The 17688-nt window shown below is 42.9% G+C and overlaps 1 protein-coding gene across 2 annotated transcripts in view; it reads right to left on the bottom strand.

The window, feature by feature from the left end:
* The window catches only part of drosha (drosha ribonuclease III), a 164247-nt gene that overhangs the window by 11504 nt on the left and 135055 nt on the right, over positions 1-17688 (bottom strand). For both annotated transcript variants that reach the window (XM_072283348.1, XM_072283349.1), the window contains 2 exons: positions 17583-17675; positions 4509-4555 (listed from right to left, as the gene is read on the bottom strand). In XM_072283348.1, the coding sequence (XP_072139449.1) occupies positions 4509-4555; positions 17583-17675 (140 nt within the window). The remainder of the gene's footprint in view (positions 1-4508; positions 4556-17582; positions 17676-17688) is intronic.

Below are 17688 nucleotides of genomic sequence, written 5' to 3'. Positions count from 1 at the left end.
ACTGACAGAATCTGGAATAACTCAGTGATCTGATCTGGGAGTCACAGGAAATGCAAATAGCACAAGTTGATCCTAAAAGGTCATTCAGTCACAGTAACAACTACTGAATTGTCCAGGCCACAGACAATCTATAGTTGTAATTTCAGTGTCCTCCTCCGTCTGATCTGCCAATGGAGATTTTGGCGGTTGGACTACACACAGCCTAGGCTCAGTCACCATAACTGTCAGGACAATATCCAGGCTTGGGCTGACAAGAGGCATGCAACATTCGAGCCATGCAAGTGCCAGGCAATGACCACCTCCAACAAGAGAGGCTCTAACCATCGTCCCCTGACATTCAGTGGCATCACCATCACTGAATCCTCCACTATCAACATCCTGAGGGTTACCATTGACAGGAAACTGAACTGGTCTTGCCATATAAACACCATAGCTACCAGAGCAGATCAAAGGCTAGGAATCCTGTGGGGTATAACTCACCTTCGGACTCCCCAAAGCCTGTTCACCATCTACAAGGCTCAGGTCAGGAGTGTAATGGAATACTCACCACTCACCTGGGTGAGTGCAGCTCCATCAACACTCAAGAAGCTCAACACCATCCAGTACAAGGCAGCCCACTGGATTGGTATCCATTCCACAAGCATCCAGTCCCTCCACCATCGACGAACAGTTGCAGGAGTGTGTACTATCTACAAGATGCACTGCGACAACACACCAAAGTTCCTAAGGCTGCAGCCTCCAGACCCACGACCACTGCCATCCAGAAGGACGAGAACAGCAGACCTGGGAACACCACCACTTGGAAATACCCTTCCATCACACAGCATCCTGACTTGGAAAGAAATCACCATTCCTTCTTTGTCGCTGAGTCAAAACCATGGAATTCCCTCACTAACTGCACTGTGGGTGTACCTACACCTCAGGGACTGCAGCGGTTCAAGAAGGCAGCTCAACACCACCTTCCCCAGGACAACTAGGGATGGGCAATAAATGCTGGCTTAGCTGGTGACACCCACATCCCGTAAATGAATAAATAAAATGTTTTTTAAAAATTAGGACTTTATAACCTGAGGGCAATTGAAATGATACAGCAGGTTCTCCACTGTGACATTAGCCATGGAGAAGGAAAAAAAAATCTGAAAGAAATACTCAAATGATTTTAAATGTTCAGTATACATGGGTGACCATGGTAGAACAATCCTAAATGCCATTGAACTAAGTGCTCTGTTTGACCACTTCCTCCTCAGCTTATGATATCTGATTTATGTACATCCCATAGATACGAGCGAGTGTTGGGAGAGCCAGAAGTATGAACTTGACAACAGCTGCAGAGCCACAGGACTCTTCAGCTGCCTGGGAACTTGGTCTGCAGCCACATTTCATGAACACCTCACATGAGTGGAACCAGTCGTAACCTTGGGAGAAGCCACACGACCAGAAGCAGTCATCAGCCTCTCAAGCCTGCCTGCCATTTAACAAAATTCAGGATACAAGATTACTTAATGTTATTTCCAGTAGATAAGTGTAATGGAGAATCAAAAATATTGCTACTCTGGATCTGAAGCAGCACAAAAGAAAGATAAAGAACACAATAATAAAACAAACACATAGGTATAAATGCTTAAGATAGTTTCTATACTTAGATTGATTGTATGTCTATAAAGTGACACTCAGCACAGGAGTGCCTGTACATATGATGACTGACAGGAAATGATAGAATAGTGGTGGTTGGGATATGGAGGGATGGGTTAGTGGATTATGGTTTTGATTAGCCTGATTGCTTGGGGAAAGTGTCTGTTTTTGAATCTGGTAGTCCCAGTGAGGATGCTAGATAGCCTCCTCCTGATGGGAGTGGGACAAACAGGCCATGAGCAGGGTGGGTGGGATACTTCCCTGGCCTTTCTCTGGCACCTTTCTGCATATATATGTCCTTGATGAAGGATAGACTGGTGCCAGTGATATGCTGGGCAGTATTAACTACTCGTTATAGAGACTTCCTGTCCGCCGCAATGCAGTTTCCGTACCAAGCAGTGATGCAGTTTGTTAGGATGCTCTCCGTAGAATGACATGAGTATAGACGTGCATAATCCAGATCTCTTCAGCCTCCTTAGAAAGTTGAGGTATTGGTGAGCTTTCTTGTATTATGTGTTCTGGGACCGAACACGAGAGGTTGTGCGAGATGTGCACCCCCAGGAGTTTGAAACTTCTTGCAGCTTCCACTGCTGTGCCACCGATGTAAAGAGGGGTGTGAGTGGTGTGAATTCTCCCGAAGTTGATAGCCATCTCCTTTATCTTATTGACAATGAGGAAGAGGTTATCTGCCTGGCACCAGGCCTCACGCCATTCCACCTCTTCTCTGTAGACTGTCTCATCATTGTTGGTGATGAGAAGATCTGAACTGAAAGCAATATTCCAAGTGTGGTCTAACGAGGGTTTTATAGAGCTGCAACATTACACAGGGCTTGAACTTAAAACTAATAATGGTCAACACATCATACACCATCTTAACAACCCTATCAACTAGCGATACAACTTTGAGGAATCCATGAACGTGCACCCCAAGGTCCCTCTGTTCCCTCACACTGTTAAAAATCCTGCCATCAACCCTACATCCTGCCTTCAAATTTGATCTTCCAAAGTGAATCATACTCTTCTGGGTTGAAAGTTCCCTAACCACCGTAGTAAGGATTTGAACCCACATGTCTAGATTTTTAGTTCAAACTTCTGGATGACTTGTCTGGTAATATAACTAATCTTGTACTGTGGTACTCAGCCACATCAAGAAAAAATAAATGCAAGGCTGAAACTAGTCTGAGAACTGCAAATGTGAGAGGGAGGAAAATCATTTTAGGGAAGCAACGTTATTAGGCTTCTGAAGAGGTCCATTTACACTGATATTTTCCTCTTGCAAAAAAAAGAGGGCAAGAAGGCCTACAGCACAAATAGGTGTAACACATGGTCCAACCAACAACAAACCTCAGGCTAGAAATTAATTTGGAGCTGCATTCAATAAATGCACAAAATAGCAACACTGGCTTCAATCAGGTCAAATATCAGAAGTGAAGTTTAGGCTCTTATCTACAAAAGTTAGTGCAGTGACTAAAAATAACAGTCCATTATAATTTATTAATAGTGTAGTGAGCCAACACAGTCATTAATATTTATTTTGACTGAATATAAACAATTGAAAGATTAATCAAGTAAGCAAGTCAGGGAACTGGCAATTTTCTCGTATATTAATATAACACTGATGTTCCTTGGGCAGCCTCTTATGTTCTTTTTAGCTAATTTATTTGATACCTCAACATTTTCTGATCTTAAGCTTCAGGCATCAGGATACTGCTTCCAGAATATCCATTTAACTTAAAGTTAATGACAAGTGGTTAATCAATGATTAGTAACAGTGTGAGTTACTTGTATATACTTCTTACACAGGTAATCAAGTCTATGATTAACATAATCTGTTTCTACAGATCACTGGCAAAGGAAATACAAGAATGAAACTCGTGTCAAACGAGGAGAGCTTTACACAGTCCATGGAGTTTCCTAAGCACCTTAGTCATATTTTTTATCAGTTCAAGTCCAACATTAGTTCAAGGCCTCGATATAGTGGATGTGGAGAGGTTGTTTCCTATGGTGGGGAAGTCTAAGACCAGAGGACACAGCCTCAGAATAGAGGGGCATCCTTTTAGAATCAGAATCAGGATCAGTTTTAATATCACCGGTATATGTCATGAAATTTGTGAACTTAGCAGTAGCAGTACAATTCAATACATGATAACATAGAGGAAAAAATAAATAAATTAATTACAGTAAGTATATAAGTGTACATTAAGCAGTTAAATTAAAAATAGCACAAAAACAGAAATAATAAAAAAAGGTGAGGTAGTGTTCATGGATTCAATGTCCATTCAGAATTCAGATGGCAGAGGGGAAGAAGCTGTTTCTGAATCACAGAATGTGTGTACTTAGCCTTCTGTACCTCAGTCCTGATGGTAACAATGAGAACAGGGCACATCCTGCATAGTGGGAGTCCTTAATAATGGACCCTGCCTTTCTGAGACACCGCTCTTTGAAGATGTCTTGGATACTATGGAAGCCACTACCCAATGAACTTTCTGTAGCTTCTTTTGACCCTGTGCAGTGACCTCCTCCACCACGCCCACCGCGCACCCCGGACCAGACAAGGATGCCATGGAGATGAGGAGGAATTTCTTTAGCCAGAGTGTGGTGAATCTGTGGAATTCGTTGCCACAGACAGCTGTGGAAGCCAAGTCATTGTGTACATTTAAAGGCAGAGGTTGATGGATTCCGATTAGTCAGGGCATGAAGGGATACAGGGAGAAGGCAGGAGATTGGGGCTGAGAAGGAAAATGAATCAGCCATGATGAAATGGTGGGGCAGACTGGCTCTGTTCCTACATCTTATGGTCGAATGTCCAACTGTAAAATTTATGGACTTTGGGAGCAGAACAATGACAATAAAAGTAATAAAAACAATTTACTTACATTTTTCCAATGCATCCATGGCAGCTCCCATTTCTGCTTGTTGAATGCTATTCGAAAGAGAAAACAGTTCTAAGGATGGCAAGGTAATGCACAGACTAAGATCAGAGAATTGGACGTTATTAAGCTATCAGATTCATCATCAGAATTAGATTTTCTTTGCTTCTCACAGGATCAAGTGGTAGTTTAGGGATGGGAAAATAATAGAACACAAATTATCAACATCATGAATTGTGTAGAATGAAGACTGACACACTTGACTATAAAATTGCACACATAGGATTGGGCACAATTACAAATGATTTAAAATCCTATAACTTAATTGCAAAAGGACAACACAAGTGATTCTCCACGAAAATGAAGCACGAAAAATGGAAACAACATAATTTGAATTGACTCCACCAGGTATTTGAAAATTTGCAAAAATATCAAAATGGTCACTTATCAGTTATTGTTTGCTCAATGGAAATATATTTTCTGAAGATTGCTATCAGCAGTAGAGCTCTACTGTCATTATATATGTACAGTGAGCCAGAGGTTATTCTGAGATCTTGAAAATAAGCTGAGAGAAAAAAAAGGAAAAAGTACTTTGTAAGATAATGCACAGTGTGAATAGAAATAAACAGACACGCAGGAGCAAAGAGACGTGCTTAGAAATTGGATTGGAAAAAGTAAATTGTGCATGCTTTTCAAGGAAATCAAACATAATAGGCGTTATTCAGATGTTTTGAATTGTTTGAGCACATTTCCAGCAGAAGTGCCAACTGTCTGGAAATTGGCACCTCCTGTCATAATTCATCTGAAGCACAACACCCAGTTCCTCGTCATCTTTTGTGCATTCCCCATCAAAGAGAATGGTTCAAGCTTGTTGTTTTCTGCCGTTCACTCACTTGGAATAATCAAGTAAATGCAGGGGACCACAAAAGCTCCAAATGGGACATTTATTGTTACTGACTCATCTCCATTTATTTACAAGTGTCGTGTTTTTGTAGACAGGCAGCTTTGGAAAAGATTGGAAAACCTGGGTACTGCGTATTCCCCAACACACTGCCATCCCAGCTCTCCCTTACTCAACACTTCGCTCCTGGATTTTCCATCCTCCCCATCTGTTTCCCAGAACTCATTGACAGCCTCGTTAGCTTCAATGGAAAATACTCCTTATAAATGCTGACCTATTTCTCATTTAGCACTGCACAAATGAGATGGCAGCTGTGCCAAGGCAGATGCTATGGTTCCTCAGCAAATGGAAGAAAACCACAATAGCAATTATTTACTATTACCCTATCTACCTGACATCACAGGCAGGTAGGGTCATAATCAGTTAGCACTGAATACTGGAACTGCGATGGTGTGTAAGACATTGGTACAATCCCTAATTTGGCATAGTGTGTGCAGTTCTGGTCACCCGCCTACAAGGAAGATATCAATAAGTTTGAAAAATTGAGAGATGTTGCCGGGACTTGAGGGCCTGTGTTACAGGGAAAAATGGACTAGGTGAGGAGTTTATTCCCTGGAGTGCAGGAGAATGAGGAGAGATCTGATATTAGTATAAAGAATTATGAGGAGTACAGATAAAGCCAATGTGTGCAGACTTTTCCCCACAGGTTGGCAGAGCCTAGTACTAAAAGTCAAAGGTTCAGGGTGAAATGTGAAATATTTAAGAGGAAGCTGAGGGGGGAAATACCTCACTCAGAGGGTGATGGAAGCGTGGCACAAGCTGCCTGCGGAAATAGTAGATGCAGGTTCCACTTAGCAGAAGTTTGGATAAGGATATGGAGGACTGGGGAATGTAAGGCTGTAGTCTGGGTGCAGGGAACTGGGCTGGGCAGAAAACCACACCAGCATGGACCAGATGGGCCACAGGGCTTGCCTCTGTGCTGTGGTGCTCCGAGACTCTGACATCGACCATCCCTCCTGATTTATGACTATTTGTCTCTATATGCTGCTTTCAGCCTCTTGCTTAATGTGATAAACCAAGGCCCCCATCTGCTCCTTCAGATGAAGGCAAAAGATACCAAACACTATCTTACAGACGGCTACGGTGTTAAACCGTGTTCTGGCTAATATTTATTCTTCATTTGATATCACTGTTTAACTGGACATTATCACATTACTCTTTATGGGAGGCGGTGTTTAACAATTGGGTGCTGCATTTCCTCCATTAGAAAAGTATATGACGACATATATGTACTTTGATAATAAATTTACATTGAACTTTTGAATATTGAAGAACACTGATCAGCAGTTTAGGATTTTGTGTTTTACCCACAAGGACTCTGGACAGTCCCCAAGTCGTTTTCAAAAGCAGATTTTATTCTGCAGCCATTTAGAGCAAAAAAAAATTCAACACTGAGTTTGCCCTTCTGACAAAATAATTAAAAACTCGAAGTTCCAAGAATGCATATGCAAATGACTTTGCGCTCTTTAATTATAATCTTTACAGAACACGCTAAACTACCAGATTTTGATTCACCTACAGAAGTAGCCAACTATCATTAAAGTGATGCCCTTTATTGCTTTTACTGGCACTGGGTTTAAATCATGGCTCCCAAATGTAAGGTGCAGGGAGTACAGCTAATCCTTCAGCTCTATCTCCTACACACTTCTTCAGTAATTTATCTAGTGAGCAAATTTCCTTTTATGATCACATAAGGCTCGTACGGCACAGCAAATAATTTCAGTGCTGAATGCAGAATTCATGAGGCCAGCAGTGTTAGGAAATGTGAAACTGCAATTCAAATTTTTCAATGATAATTTCCTCCACTGCTCTGCAGCTGAAGGGTCTTGCAACATAACTCAGTCATTCCTCCCCCTTCTCCTCTCCAGAGGCCACAGGAATTATTGGAAGACTGTGCAAAATGATACAATTAATCCAAGTTTTTTTTTAAATACCGTATTGGACAAGGAACAATGGCAGTCTTTGTAATATATTGTGCTGATTTTACCTGTCTTTCCACAGACATTAGCAGAGATGGCGGTTAGCGGGCCTTCAGATTCAGAGACTTACCGCATGTGTATTGAAGAATATGATGAAATGCGTTGTTTGTGATAACAACCAACACAGCCTAAGGATTTACTGGGGACAGCCCACAGGTGACACCACACTTTCATTGCAGTGTCATGGTTGATCATTCTGCATTCTTCCCATATTCCTTTGGCCTTCAAGGATCCACTGATCTCTGCATTCATTAAATCCAAAATCATCTCGAGAGGTAAACAAATCCAAAGATCCACAACATAAACACAAGAGGTTCTGCAGCTGCATACAGCAGCACACAAAATGCCGGAGGAACAAAGACCTGAAACCTTTAAGTCTTTTCTCAACTCAGCCCTGTCTTCTTTTTCTAAGGCAATGACACCAAAGTCTCTAATTCACCAACAAAGCAAACAGTCTCACAGCAATTACAACTCCAAATCCTTTAAAACTATTATGTGTCAATGAGATCACCTCCCATTTTTGCCATGGGATGTAGGCCCCAGCCTCCTTTCAGAAGAATTCCTCCATCCTTGGCATATGTCCTAATAATGTACCATTTCTTGACTGGCAGCACAGATGGAGCGCTGCCCTATCATGCTTATCATCTGTGGATCTAAAATGTGCCAAAGAATGAAGTGCACTGATTCAGTGCAGGTTTTCTATTTACTCCCACAAGGCAATGTTCACACAAAACTTTCATGTGCATTGCTTTACAGATTGAACAACATTCAACTCCCAAAGCAAACCCAAATGCTTATGAGTTAGATTATCTGAATACTGGCCAAACTCTCTGAATGGTGACAGTGAATGAAAAACTCTCGATTTACCCTAACAGTTCTCATGCAAAAATTCTTTGACAGACATTTCAACAGACACAATATGTATTAGGGAGAGAATAATGGAAAATGTTCTCACTGACCTGAAATATTAACACTCTGTCTCTCTCCCTCCTCATTCTCTCTCTCTCTCCCCCCCTCTTTGCTCGCTGTCTCTCTCTGTGCGCTCTGTGCCTGAGCTGCAGATAATTTTCAATATATCTCACTAGATACTTTAATCAGTGCTAGAGCAACGACACCCACTGTGGTCTCAAAGAAAACGACCCACAAAAACCTGTCAAATTCATACTACAAAGTAAAATTATTACAGAAGTATGTATATGCACTACCTCGAGATACATTTTTTACAGGCACTTAAGGGGAAAAATAAATACATAAAAAGACAAAAACTGACAAACAACCAATGTGCAAAAGAAAAAAAGGCAAACTGTGCAAATAAAAAGAATACTGAGAACATGTGCTGTAAAGAGCCCTTGAAAGTGAGTTTGTAGGTCATAGAATCAGTTCAGAGTAGTGGGGAATTAAATCCATTATCAATGTCAAAATCTTCCCCTTTCCTAAAGTCAATTGCTATCTGCATCGAGTCTTGAATGCTCCGGTAACCAGCAATAGTGATGTCATCAATCAAAAGGAGAACCAATAAAATTGAAGAATTCTCTTACAGTAAACCAGGTCAAAAATGCATAACTATTAACTATTTTTCAATATTTCACCATGTACAAAATATAGAATGGAACACATACATAGGATGAAAAAAGCTGCTCAGGTATCATGCACAAATACCTTTAAATGGGAAAATCAATTTAAAATTTATTCTGAAGAGGAATATGAGGGAATTATAGCCCTTATACATAAAATTATGATATGGCAACTAAAGGCTAATTTATACAACTGCGTCAAATCGATGCCATAGGTACGGCGTTGCTGCGAACCCCACGCAGAGCCAACGCAGATCCCTACGCCATAGCCTGACACGCACCTCTCCCAAAATGTTACTACGCGTCGCGGCAATGCAGACCGCAACAACTGTGATTGGTCTGCTTGGTAGCATCGCATTTCCTCCTACACTGCAATAGCTTCCCATTGGGCGACTGAAGGGCAGGGAAGGAACTCTGGCTGCAATGCTTTCCATAAAGCTTTACAGACCTCCAAAATTATGGAGGACACATTTTGCTTTTACGAAAAAAGACGCTTGCTTTAAACTTGTTTACCCCGAGAAAGACTACCATGACCATGAAGCCTTGCACGGGCAGGTGTGTGCACATGCGCGACGTGCCAGAATTGCAGAATGACACAGACACACCAACACACAAGTATAAATGCTCACAACGCGCATAGGCCACTTGCGTAGGTTACGGCGTCCATTTGACGCACAAGTATGAATCAGCCTTAAAGGGGTAACCAAGCAAAGAACATGACCTTTGAACCTTACAAGTATCACTCATACAACAAAATATAACACCTTCAAGATATTTCACAGTTAATTAGTTGGCAAATAAGTTTTGTCAAGTCATTGATTTGCCTTGATTATACCTCTGGAGGACAGCATTCACGTTTCACTACATATGTACTGTACCAGAAATTGTTGTCAGTTTCAGGTAATAATGACATCAAACACTTGTAGTTTCCCCCATTATTTTCACCTGAGAATTCAAGCGTTTTCAATTTTATGCAAAAACATAGACCCCTTTCTCTCTCCCCACAGTCAATGAAGAAAGGTCCTAATACTTGCTGTCCGAAGAAAGGCTAAACAAGACCAAGCATGTAGTAGGAGAAAACTCCTTTCCAAATCCAAAGGAAATTTATTATCAACGTACATACACGTCACCATATACAACCCTGAGATTCTTTTGCATGCATTAATACTTTCACAAACCTGTTCAACAATAGCAACTTCTCATGGATCAATAAGTATTGTCAAAGAAAATTAAACCGCACAGGAATTACATTCATTCAAAAGGTCAATTATTCTGTTACTGCCTCACAGTGCCAGTGCATGCTGTCAGCCACAATAATGATTACAATCAAAGTTCACAAATGGATTATAATAAAGAAAAATAACACATTCTATTCTTTCATTAAGAATGTTCAACGGGCCTTATAGATATTTTTACAGCATCTTCTGTGCAAAACTAGGACTTCAAGGCGATTTCAGATTTATTCTACTCAGATTTAATTTCTTATTTTACCATAACCTCGGTTGTGGCGCAGACTAGGCTTCATTAATGCCTCAGTGTCACCTGCTGCGGCTGCCAAGGAAGGAGACACCAGAGCTGGCTGTGTGCTGCCGGACTCTTGTGCTGGCCCCTCCCATCCGTGCTGCCCTCCAGTGTTCGCTCGGTGGAAGAGAAGCTGGACTGCATTTGACTGTGGCTATGAGGAACTATTGCGGCTGTTCTTGTAGAAACATGGCACTGTGGCGACCCACTTTCTACCCAAGCGAATCGGCTCACAAAGTAGCCCGTGCGTGGGGAGAGACTTTTGTAATGCACGTTTGACATCATTTTTCACCCGGAGAGGGTTGGAAGGGAACTGCTTAAAAGCCAGTGCCACGAAATTTGAATAAATTAGTCTCAAGTGCGACTTACAGAATGCGTGTTGTTATTTCTAGCTCTGTGTGTAGCACATTGCTACATTGGTGACCCCGACGTGATTCGGACACGCAGGGAGAGGGCTGGAAGGGAACTGCTTAAAAGCCAGTGCCGCAAAGTTTGAATAAACTAGTCTCGAGTGCAACTTACAGACTGCGTGTCGTTATTTCTAACTGTGTGTGTAGCACATTGCTACAGCACCACCAATCTACATGCAATGACACTCAGGGACTTGGGCTATATTTTTACTTATTAAATTTTTATGTTTTCTGAAATCATAATTATATGTGCTGTGTTCTGTTTTGGAACTTGGCCCCAGGGGAACGCTGTTTTGTTTGGCTGTATTGATGTGTATGGTTGAATGACAGATTTGCAACTGGTATCTGCTCAGAAGAATTATCTTTGCAAGCAACCCAAAGTGTCACACCTGCCCATTCACCCTCACCTCCATTCATGGCCCCAAACAGTCCTTCCAGGTGACGCAACACTTCACCTGCTAATCTGCTGGGGCCATCTATTGTGCCTGGTGCCCCTGATGCAGCCTCCTCTACATCGATGAGAACCACGTTGTTGTAAATTGGGGGACTGCTTCATTGAGCAACTCCGCTCCACCACCAAAAACAAACTTCCCGTTGACCAAACACTTTCTCATTCCCACTTCTGTTCCAACATGTCCGTCCATGGCTTCCTCTTGTGCCAACACAATGCTACCCTCAGGGTGGAGGAGCAACACCTTATATTCCATCTGGGTAGCCTCCAACCTAATGGCACGAATCTCCTTCCGGTTAAAAACAAAATTCCCTCCCTCTCCTTTCTTAATCTATTCCCCACTCTGGCATTTTACCTCTTCTCACGTGCCTATCACCTCCCCCCTGGTGCCCTTCCTCCTATGGTCCACTCTCCTCTCCTTTCAGATTCCTTTCTCTCCATCCCTTTACTTTTCCCACTCGCCTGGCTTCATCTATCACCTAGCTATCTTCCTTCTTCTCCCCCACCTGTTTATTCTGTCATCTTCCCCTTTCCTTTCCAGTTCTAAGGAAGGGTCTTGGCCTGAAACGTTGACTGTTTATTCGTTTCTGTAGATGCTGTCTGACCTGCTGAGTTCCTCCAGCATTTTGTGTGTGTTGCTTTGGATTTTCAGCATCTGCGGAATTTCTTGGTTTCAGAAGAATAGTCATAGTCATACTTTATTGATCCCGGGGGAATGAAGTTCAAGTTTATTGTCATCTGATTGTACATACATACAACAATGTTCCTCCGGACATAAGTTAATAAAATATAATTCCAAATGCACAAAGTGAGGCACAGGTAAACAGTAAACAGCTCACTGCCCTTGTGACAAGACTTCGGTAGGGGCAGGGTATTCATCAGTCTCACAGCTTGAGGCAAGAAGCTGTTACACAGTCGAGCAGTCCTAATCCTGATGCTCCTGTACTTCCCTCCCGATGGTAGTGGGTCAAAGAGATTGCGGGATGGCTGATAGGGATCTTCAACAATGATTTGGGCCTTTCATCCGCAATGCTCCCAGTAAATGTCACAAACACAAGAGAGGGAGCCCCCAATTATCCTCCGGGCAGTTTTTACTATCTACTGCAGGTTTTCGTGGTCTGATGCCTTGCAGCTTCCTTATCACATAACGATGCAGCCAGACGGGACATTCTCGATGGTGCTCCTGTAGGAAGTTGTTAGAATGGGGACAGGAAGCCTTGCACACCTCAATCCCCTCAGTAAATGTAGAAGCTGCTGCGCCTTCTTGAGTAGTGAGGAGGTGTTGCGGGTCCAGAAAGTTCATCCGATATGTGTACACCAAGGAACTTTGTGCTCTTCACTCTCTCCATAAGAGCCATTGATGTGCAATGGAGGCTGCGTCAACCTATGCCCTCCTGAAGACCAAAATCATTTCTTTTGAACTGTCCAGTTGTTGTTCTCGCACCATTCGACAAGCCTCTCTGCCTCCTCATCATTGTTCTGATGAGGACAACCACTGTTGCATCAGCAGCGAACTTAATGATGCTGTTTTTTGAGCTGAATCTGGCAGTGGAATCATGAGTCAGCAGCGTAAACAGCAGACCATGGGGAGCACTAGTGCTCAGCTTGAGATGTTGCTGCCAACTCAGACCGACTGGGGTCTTTCCGCTAGGAAGTCCAAGATTCGGTTACAGAGAGGGGTGCTGATTCCCGACAAAGACAGCTTACACAACAACCTGTGTTAAATCCTGTTATGAAATCAATGAACAACACCCTGCCGTAAGAGGCATCATTTTCTGTGTGGGACGGGACAGAGTGGAGGGCCGAGGCAATGGCATCATCAAAACCAGAATCAGAATCAGGTTTATTATCACTGGCATATGTTGTGAAATTTGTTGTCATGAAGCAGCAGTACATTGCAATACATTATAATAACTATAAATTACAGTAATAATTATGTGTTTTTTTAAAAGTTAAGTTAAATAAGCAGTGCAAAAAGAGAGAAAAATAGAAAAGAAAGCGGGGAGCGTTTATGGGTTCAATGCCCTTTCAGAAATCTGTTGGCAGAGGGGAAGAAACTATTCCTGAAATGTTGAGTGTATGTCTTCAGGCTTCTGTACCTCCGCTCTGAAGGCAGCAATAAGAAGAGGACATGTCCTGGGTTATGGGCTCCTTAATGATGGATGCTGCCTTTTCGAAGCACTGCTCCTTGAAGATGTCCTCAATGCCACAGAGGATAGTCCCAGGATCGAGCCGACAGAGTTCACAACTTTCTGCAGCTAATTTCAATCCCATGCAGTAGCAAACGGTGATCCGGCCAGATTAGAATGCTCTCCCCGGCGGACCAGTGGAATGGTCTCCATTCGCAGACCAATTTGAGTGGCAGGCGAACTGGAAAAGGTCCAAAGTAGCTAGAAGGTGGGATTTTATACGAGATATGAAGAGTCACTAGGCCAGGATTACAACTCATTCCTCTCAGGTGAACTATTCTTAACAAAGCAATGAGGACAGAGTTAATGTAATGCTATTAAAAAGGTGAGAATGAAGATAAATACATTCCTGTTGAGCTGTGGGAGTCCCTTGGGAACTTTCAAACCTCACACCTACACTAATTAAACACAATCACGGAGGAAAGCTGTGGCTGTTTCTGACTACTTGCAGGCGGCAGCCTGGAACACATAGCCAGACTTAAGACCAATTTATACTTGAGCATCAAATCCATGCCATAGGTACGGTGTACACCATACCCTATGCCGTAGCCTGACGTGCACATCCGCAAAAATATAACTACGCATCGCGGCGACGCAGACCACAACAACTGTGATTGGTCCGCTTGGTAGCATCACATTTCCTCCTACGCTGCAATAGCTTCCCATTGGGCGACTGAAGGGCAGGGAAGGAGCTTTGGCTGCAATGCTTTCCATAAAGCTTTACAGACCTCCGAAATTATGGAGGACCCTGTGCTTGATGCCAGTTTGTAGCTAGCTGCTACAGCCTGTTGACTTCCACCTGAAGCTAAAACTCAAACGGTGATTGCCAGTCTCTGAGTATACTGTGCGAACACTGATGCGAAATAAATGGTTGGAGACGATGAACCAAATCGTCAAATCTACCTGCCGACATTCCAAAATATTTGAAATTCATTTCCTCGTCCATGTCTCTCAGTGGCCGGACAAGCCCAGAAAATTCACCCTCCTTCAGTTTCAGTCGCCATTGTTTGAAGTTTGAGTTCCTTCGTGTTGAGTTTCAACACAAAGAAACTCAACACAGTGGCATAGAAACCCCACCGCCAACTAGTGTTTTGGCGGTGAATTGCAGAGCAACGCAGACACACCAACACACAAGTATAAATGCTCACAACGGTGTAGCCCACTTGCGTAGGCTACGGCGTAAGCTAGTACACACAAGTATAAATCAGCCTTTAGTCCAACTAATGCCAAAATGGCATTTCACATCAACAGGAATAAAAATGCATCCCCAGTCAACAGACCTGCCCAGTACAATGGGCAAATGGTCTCAGCAGATTTTACAGGGGTCTATGCTGTTACTCCACTGGAATTAAATGTTTACAGACTATGGATAATTCAGTAACACGCACATTTTAATAATAGGTAAAAGTATACCACGCAAACTTCCATTAACAATAGCACTATTAAGGTAATTGTAGAACTGAGATAAAAGAGCATGCAATAGGTTTATCTCTAACTCTCATGTATTTAATACTAGACTCCCTTCAAAGTTTTTGAAAAGCTTTTCAGTTTATTCTTTCTTTCTCTGGACAGTGTTCACATAATCAGAAAGGCTATGGCATTAATATCGACACCAGATTCAAAAATATGTCACTGTATCACTGGATCAAAGTAATTGTAACAGTACTACCTGCTTTTAGCTTCACCTCTGCCCTAGTTAGCTCCAGAGCAATCAACCTCCATAACGAAAAGCAGCTCCATCTTGATCTTCCCATGATTCTTATCCACATTTTCCATTAGACACAAACGGACTTGCATTTCAAGCATGTACAGGTCATGCATCGCTAAAGACACAGGATATCACAAATCGGATCATCTTGCCGCAGTACAAACACAACTGGACAGCCCAGGTGTCGTTCAACTGCTTGGAGAGACTGGATCATGAATAAAGACTCTGAGCTGTTCCTCCCTTCAAAAACACAGTTCTTGAGTTCACCATTTATGTTCTAATCTTTGATTTTAGTGAACAAATTTGTCCCATAACTTTGACAAGTTTTCTGTAGGATCCAAAAACTGAGCGTTGAACAGTGGTGAGGAGATGTATGAGGATGGCGTTTTGGAATTCCTTACTGTGATGTGAAGTGACGCTGGTGATGGCCATCCTTAGCTGAAGCAAAGCAAACTGGCCAACTACCCCAATCAACAGAGCTAATGCAATTCAAAACTCAGGTAGAGTGACCACTAGTCGGTGTTGCTGCCTCACAGCCTCAGAGACCCCTGACCTCAGCAGTGAAGCCTGCATGTAGTGGCCAAAACAAAACAATTGCCGCTGTCCGTGACCCTACGGATTTGTTATACCTGCATAATGTGCCCTCACTTTGGTAGGGATTGTTCCAAAAGTTGAATCAATTATTCGATCCTTCATTAGCAATTAGAAAACATACAGCTTTACCTTAAGGTTGTTAAAGCCGGGGGTGGTAATGGGGACAAGCTCCCACTACCTACTAAATACTCCCGATGGCGTGCACCTCAAATAGCCTCTGACAACCAAGTCCAGCTCCTGGTTTCCAGGTGTGGCTTCGCTACTAAACCCAGCGGAACCCCTTCTACTGACAGGAAAAGGGGCAAAGGCAGGTTACTGGTTACTTAAAACCAGTTGCTTCAGGCCGTGGTTGGCAGCTCACCTAGGAGAAGGATTTCAAACCTCCACTGCCTTGTGGCTACACCCTCTCATGGGGAAGGCTTCGGGAGTAAACACTGAGGGAAAAATCCGGAGCTGGAGTCCCTAACACAGTCTGGCGGCTCCTGCGACGCTGCTGGTACCAAACTGTATTGGTCTCTGCCGTTCCTTTGGGTTCATTAGATGTGTGGAGAGGGGGAGCTTGCTACATAGGCAACAGCTTGCTGTCCATATCGTACTACCCAGGCGTGTGTATCTAGATACCTAGGATGCAACATCCACGGTTGACCCCTGACCAACGGATGCAAGCTACTACAAGCTGCCAAGAACAAATCATGGAGACGTAACTTATTTCCTTCGCTTTTACCATGGCTCCACTCATATGACTAGTTACCACTATAAACATAATAAACATGCAACACAGAGTACAATGCAGATAGAGATCAGATGCATGGCTCCTCCAGTGACTGACTGGGATTCCTCCCAAATTCCAAAGAAATACTGGTTGTTTAATTTCCTTAGAATAGATAAGTGGTAAAAGAATCAAAGATGAGTTGGTGCTGTTGGGTTTTGGTGGGACTCAAGTGCAGACCAATGAATACTTTTTCACCAGGATTTATTAGGGAGCACGAAGGCAACAGTCTTTCAAAAACAGAAGGCAGGCACGAATCCAAAATGGCAGGCAGAGGTCTTAACCAGGAAGGGCAGTCAGGCGAGGGCAGACAATCCAGAGTGCACAGGCAAAAATCAGGTCCAAGAACGGGCAAAATCCAAAACACAGAATCAGGCAAAATCGATTTGGCAGAAGTCGCAATGATGGGCTAGAACGACACAGGTCAGAACTGGGATGAACTGGCAGAGAATGCTAGTCAAGGCAGGGTTCAAATGGACAGGGTAATGAGTGAAAATTAGACACAGGTGGGTGCAAATGAGGTAATAAGCAGGTAATTGGTGGAAGTCCAAAAAGGAAAGGGGCTGGGCCAGAACCCACATGGCCAGGTGAAAGAAAACAGAAATTAAAGACCATCATGATCCAGAGCTACCAGCAGAGGCCCTTCGATCCAGCGTTCAGGCCGGATCTTTAACAGGTGCACATGTGATACAGAATATATTGCAGAGCCACATGGAAATAAGGAGCAGGGACAATGGGTTTGATGGGACTGTTCTGCTAGGAACTAGCAGGGCTGACAGACTGAATAATCTTCTGATCATGGTGAGTTCATAAGTATTCCATTGACCTTTGGTTTATTGCTCTGCAAGTCAATGATTACTGTGTTAGCATCCCTGCTGAATAAAAGATGATCAAAATAATGCCTCAGTATTTATAAAGACATACCTTGGACCTGTACCGCAGCCAATCCGCTCTCCTTTGAAATATACAGCTACAGTGTATGTCCTGGCATGAGATGGTCCAACTGTCTGAAGAATCCTGAGAAAACAAT

Source organism: Mobula birostris, chromosome 19, assembly GCF_030028105.1.
Source record: "Mobula birostris isolate sMobBir1 chromosome 19, sMobBir1.hap1, whole genome shotgun sequence".
Classification (NCBI taxonomy): Eukaryota; Metazoa; Chordata; class Chondrichthyes; order Myliobatiformes; family Myliobatidae; genus Mobula; species Mobula birostris.
The sequence above is the reverse complement of the archived record's forward strand: the minus strand, read 5'-3'. Positions and strand labels throughout refer to the sequence as shown.